The 5,382-nt window shown below is 58.9% G+C and overlaps 1 protein-coding gene across 1 annotated transcript; it reads left to right on the forward strand.

The window, feature by feature from the left end:
- The first annotated feature begins 1,390 nt into the window (after positions 1 to 1,390).
- Irx5 (iroquois homeobox 5) lies at positions 1,391 to 5,066 on the forward strand. Its single transcript, XM_050143463.1, has 3 exons — positions 1,391 to 2,068; positions 3,108 to 3,513; positions 3,666 to 5,066. Exons 1-3 carry the CDS (start codon positions 1,823 to 1,825, stop codon positions 4,466 to 4,468), a joined length of 1,455 nt encoding a protein of 484 aa, XP_049999420.1. The 5' UTR covers positions 1,391 to 1,822; the 3' UTR covers positions 4,469 to 5,066.
- Positions 5,067 to 5,382: the final 316 nt, after the last annotated feature.

The raw sequence follows: 5,382 nt of genomic DNA on the forward strand, positions 1-5,382 counted from the left end.
ACCTGTAGCCGGAGTGCCGGGCAACGGGGGCCGCCTGCGCGCGTGCGTGAAGGCGCGCCGCGGCGCTGGTCCCCGTGTGGTCAGGGTGGGGTTAGTGTGTGCTGCGGCCCCAGCTCAGCAAACTGTGTGTCCCGCGGGTCAAAATCATTGCGCGAAACTTTGTGTATAGTTATGCTCCAGTCTGTGCGTTGCCCGGTTGTGAAAGGCCACAAAATGCTTGGGTTGTGCCCTATGCCGACTGCAGTCCTGGTTCACCAGCGCCCCTGTCTGTCCCTTAGCTCCAGTGCGTCTATAATTTGCGGCGGCGGGAGGTGGAGACCAGGGGTGAGGGTCTGTTTTGCCTTCTCACTGTGTTGCCGTGCGGGGGTGAGATCTGCCGGTGTTCCGGTGGTGTGTGTTTGCCTGGCCAGCGCCTCGCTGAACAAACAGCGGTTGGGTTGGACACTTCTGCCCAGTGTTTGCAATGGAACTGGGGGGGGGGGGGATGCGAGCGAGGGGGAAGGCGACTTAGTGAAACAAAAGGGAAGATATCCCACACCCTCCGTCACCGCAGACCTGGCCGAGCGAGCAGCCCGCAGCTAGCCAAGCGAAGCAGGAAGCGCTGCATGGGATGGCAGTGGGGCCGGGGGTGACTCGGGGACCTACTCGCGTGTAACTGCTTTTCCGCCGGGCACTTCTTGCCCACTGCCTCCCTTGGTCCAGAGAAAAGTCACACCCCCATCCGGAGTCCCCCGATTGTCCACTCTCGCCTCCTCTAGCCGTCTGGCAAGGGTCGGTGGAAGGAAGGCCCAGTCGGGATCTTTCAGCCTAGGCCTGGCTCTCGCCCACCTGCTGCTGCGGCTGGCACAGAGAGTCAGTCGTCCCGGCCTCCCTGTGCCCTGGGCGCGGGCATCCATTGGCTCTCCCTGGGACCTAAATTCCAGGTCTCCAGCTCAACCTAGAGACCTCCAGCAGGAGGGAGAAGCCGCTGTGGAGCGAGCGACGAACCCAGCTTTCCGGAGATCAAGACGTCCGCCAACTTCGCTATTTGCCCTGGCGAGGAGGACGCGGAGCGTTCACCCAAGCGCAGCCTGCTGCCTCTTTCCCTTTGTGTTCCCGAGCGGCCCGACACACGACCAGGGCCAGTCGTGCGTCGAGATTGCCGCTCCGCCCAGAGTTAGCAGAGGAGAGGAAAGTTGGAAGCGTTCGGCGCGCTTGGGATGTGATTGTCATCCTGGGGCCGGCGCTCGAGAGTCTGAGAAAGAGAAGAGAGGAAGAGTCGGGGAGGGAGGAGGGGGAGGCCGGGCTGAGGAGGAGAGGGGGGCGGCGGAGGAGAGGCGGGCGCTAGGGAGGGGCGAGGGGAGCGCCAGTGAGCGGGAGAGGAGCCGGGGAGGAACAGGGAGAGGGCGAGGCGCGCCTGGCGGCCGGGTTGGCTGCGGCCGCCCAGAGGCTCCTGCCAGTCCCCCCACCGACTACACCCCGGGAAGGAGGAGCTTCGCGCGCGCACAAGGCGTCAGAATCCTCAATTTCCAACTTAGCATCTTGGCAGGACCTTTGCAAAGCCAAAAGCAGAGCCCCCCGGTGCAAAGAGCGAGGGGGGGCGGGGGGAGAGAAAGCCTAGCCCGGGCAAGCGGGGCGCGCAGAGGAGCGGGCGCGGCGGTCGCAGCCGGAGGCGCGCGGGAAGCCAACCAGGAGGCGCCGCGGGCCGGAGCCCGGGAGCCGGGGCTCGAAGAGCTGCGGCCCGGGGCAACCAGAGGCCAGGTGCCCGCTCGCTCGCCCTCGCAGGGCGCCGCCCGGCTCGTTGGCCGCCGCGGCGCGGCGCGCCCCATGCCCGTGTGTGGCCATGTCCTACCCGCAGGGCTACTTGTACCAGCCGTCCGCCTCGTTGGCCCTCTACTCGTGCCCCGCATACAGCACCAGCGTCATTTCGGGGCCCCGCACGGATGAGCTCGGCCGCTCGTCTTCGGGCTCCGCATTCTCGCCCTACGCAGGCTCCACTGCCTTCACAGCTCCCTCGCCGGGCTACAACTCGCACCTCCAGTACGGCGCTGACCCCGCGGCTGCGGCCGCCGCCGCCTTCTCGTACGTGGTGAGTGAGCTGGATGTGCGGCGGGCGGGCAGCCGGGGCCAGGCCTGCAGACCGTGGCTGCGAGGGACACGGGCCTAGGCGCCACCTCGTTCGCCTAGCTTCGCGGACCTTGCAAACTTGAGCGATTGTCTTGCTCGCCTTCACCCGAGTCTTGGACTCCGGAGTAGCTCTGGCAAGAGCCGCGTCTCGCTGGGATTGCCGAGCTGAAAAAGGGAAGGGTTTAGGGGGGAATTGGTCCTCACTATTAAAGAGCAACATTTGGCTTAAAGCTCAGGACCAACCCGCAGATTCTTTTTATGTTTTTTTTCTTTTTGTTTTGCCATTTTAGAAAAGTAGCTCAAAAGAAGCCGAACCGAATTCTGAACAGTAGTAGTGTGCAAAAATCTATGTAAATGAGTTTGGCCTTGCCTTTAATTAATCCTCCAAAATGTTGCAAATCCGTAATCCTATCTTCGCAATCCGATTTAGAAGTATTAAATTCTGAAACGTCCAGCGAGCTGCGGTGTATCCGGGTTTTTTTGGTCGGGTGTGCTTTCTGGAAAAGCGCAACGCCTTCGGTTAGGGATAGCATTTTTGGACCGTTGGCGTGCAAGCTAAAGCTCAGCTTGTCCTTAGAGTTTGAGGAGTAAAGAAAGAGCCTTGCGCCCAACGTGCGACAGCCCTGCCATAGAGCTCTGAGTCTATGCCGAGGCTGTTCAGGCCTCTAAGTGGGCCCTGCTGCAGAGGCCAGATCTAAGCCCTGGGCACCGACGTCTCCCAGCAGATGAGGGCCTCCAAGGTGGTGTTCCAAGCCCTGAATAGCCTCAGGGGTCTGAAGGACCAGATTTAGAAATTGGGGGCCCCACTGCCTTCTGAGGAGGGGGAGGGGGTCACTCTTGTGTTTGGAATCAGCCAGTTCTGTCTGCCTCAGGGGAAGCTGGAGTGCGGGCCGCGCTGGCATGCAGACCTAGGCACAGAGGGAAAGTGGGTTTTAGCCTTTCAGGTGGCGGTGAAGCCCACAGCCCCCACCACTCACCTAATCTCTGCCTATCTCCCGCAGGGCTCTCCCTACGACCACACTCCCGGTATGGCTGGTTCCTTGGGGTATCACCCTTATGCGGCGCCTCTGGGCTCCTACCCTTACGGGGACCCCGCGTACCGGAAGAACGCCACTCGGGACGCCACAGCCACGCTTAAGGCCTGGCTCAACGAGCACCGCAAGAACCCGTACCCCACCAAGGGCGAGAAGATCATGCTAGCCATTATCACCAAGATGACCCTCACCCAGGTGTCCACCTGGTTCGCCAACGCGCGCCGGCGCCTCAAGAAAGAGAACAAGATGACATGGACGCCACGGAACCGCAGCGAGGATGAGGAGGAGGAGGAGAATATTGATCTGGAGAAGAACGACGAGGATGAGCCACAGAAGCCCGAGGACAAGGGCGACCTCGAGAGCCCCGAAGCAGGTTGGTGGAGACGGGAAAGGGTGTGTTGCGTGGGAATTTAAAGGCAAAAGGGGGCCTGGAGGGGGCGCGCACGGGTCCCTGCCTCTGGTGGCAGGAACCGGGACCCCGCCGCGTGGCCTCCACGCCTCTGACAGCCTGGGTTTCGCCCACAGGAGGAGTAGACCAGAAGGCGGCTGCGGGCTGCGAACGGCTGCAAGGGCCGCCCAGCCCCGCCGGCAAGGAGACGGAAGGCAGCCTCAGCGACTCGGATTTTAAGGAGTCGCCCTCCGAGGGTCGTCACGATGAGTTGCCCAGGCCCCCGCGCGCGGGCGGGCCGTCCCCAGTTGGGCCCGCAAGCGCGCGTCTGGCGGAGGACGCGGGTCCTCACTATCCCGCGGGCGCCCCGGCGCCCGGCCCGCACCCAGCGGCCGGAGAGCTGCCCCCTGGTTCGGGCGGGCCCTCAGTCATCCACTCGCCACCGCCACCTCCACCGCCGCCTCCGGTCGTGCTTGCCAAGCCCAAACTGTGGTCTTTGGCAGAGATAGCCACTTCCTCGGACAAGGTCAAGGACGGGAGCGGAGGGAGCGAGGGTTCTCCGTGCCCACCGTGCCCTGGGCCCATGGGCGGGCAAACCCTTGGAGGCAGCCGCGCTTCTCCTGCCCCTGCGCCCGCGCGATCGCCCTCGGCGCAGTGTCCCTTTCCCGGCGGGACGGTGCTGTCCCGGCCTCTCTACTACACCGCGCCCTTCTATCCTGGTTACACGAACTATGGCTCCTTCGGACACCTTCACGGCCACCCAGGCCCAGGGCCAGGCCCCACAGCGGGTCCTGGCCCTCATTTCAATGGATTAAACCAGACGGTGTTGAATCGAGCGGACGTTTTGGCTAAAGACCCGAAAATGTTGCGGAGCCAGTCTCAGCTAGACCTGTGCAAAGACACTCCCTATGAATTGAAGAAAGGTATGTCCGACATTTAACTCGGGTGCGGTACTCCCGGACTTTCCTAATTTATTAAAACCATGGCCTTGGCAGTTATTTTTCCATCACCAAGAGAGAGAAAGAGAAAGAAAAAATAAACTACCCCTCTTATTCAGAAGTTTATAGTTTATGGAGGTGAATGACATAAAAATGTATACATCTCCACACTCGAAAAAAATTGTTTTAGCCAACTGAAAAGAAAAAAAAACTTAAGAGGATTTGTATTAAATCTTATTCTGTATATTTAATGTAGCATTTTTGTATTTAAATTGATAATTCAGTATCTTTGAAGTAAATTATGAAATCAAGACACCTGTACAGGCATTTAATGTTTTTGTAATATAAATATATACATTTGTGTTCCCCCGAACTGTTTCATAGTTTAAAAGTACAAGTTTAATTTAATTTTTTACACCTATTGATTTTTCTGGGTATGAGCTAAAGTATTATTACAGAAAGGAAACAGGTTATACTCTTAGATTTAAAAGTAAAAGAAACTGCAGTGGTCTTTGTAAAATGCAAAAATATTTAATTAAAGGAGATTTTAACATAATCAGAGCCACTCATTACTTCTCAGAAGCCTCAATAAATTGTCAATTGCCTCGGTCAAAGGGTGCAACTGTAACTTCTTTCAGAGTGGGGAATGAAAGGTGCTGTCCACAGACCCTCAGTGTGCCTGGGGAGACCGTGATTAGGCCACAAACCCGGGGAAAGCAGCCCAGTCTGGGAGCGCAGATTTGGATCTCCCTAGCGGACTGCTTGAGGGGGGGAGATTCGACCCTGGAGGAGCAAGAAGAGAGACCCAAGTGTGTGCCAGAAGGGAGAAAAGATGGCAAACCAAGGCAGAGGCGCACACCACCCGAGAGCCATCGCTTAACCCAATTACTTCCAATCAGTGTCGTGTTTTATGCAA

This window comes from Alexandromys fortis, unplaced genomic scaffold (assembly GCF_014885135.2).
Source record: "Alexandromys fortis isolate MF-2015 unplaced genomic scaffold, M_Fortis_MF-2015_v1.1 scaffold_1, whole genome shotgun sequence".
NCBI classification, from domain to species: Eukaryota; Metazoa; Chordata; class Mammalia; order Rodentia; family Cricetidae; genus Alexandromys; species Alexandromys fortis.

Coding starts and splice junctions, on each gene's coding strand:
- Irx5 (XM_050143463.1), top strand. CDS start 1,823: ATGTCCTACCCGCAGGGCTACTTGTACCAGCCGTCCGCCTCGTTGGCC. Junction 2,069..3,107: donor CCGCCGCCTTCTCGTACGTG/GTGAGTGAGCTG, acceptor TATCTCCCGCAG/GGCTCTCCCTACGACCACAC. Junction 3,514..3,665: donor CCTCGAGAGCCCCGAAGCAG/GTTGGTGGAGAC, acceptor TTTCGCCCACAG/GAGGAGTAGACCAGAAGGCG.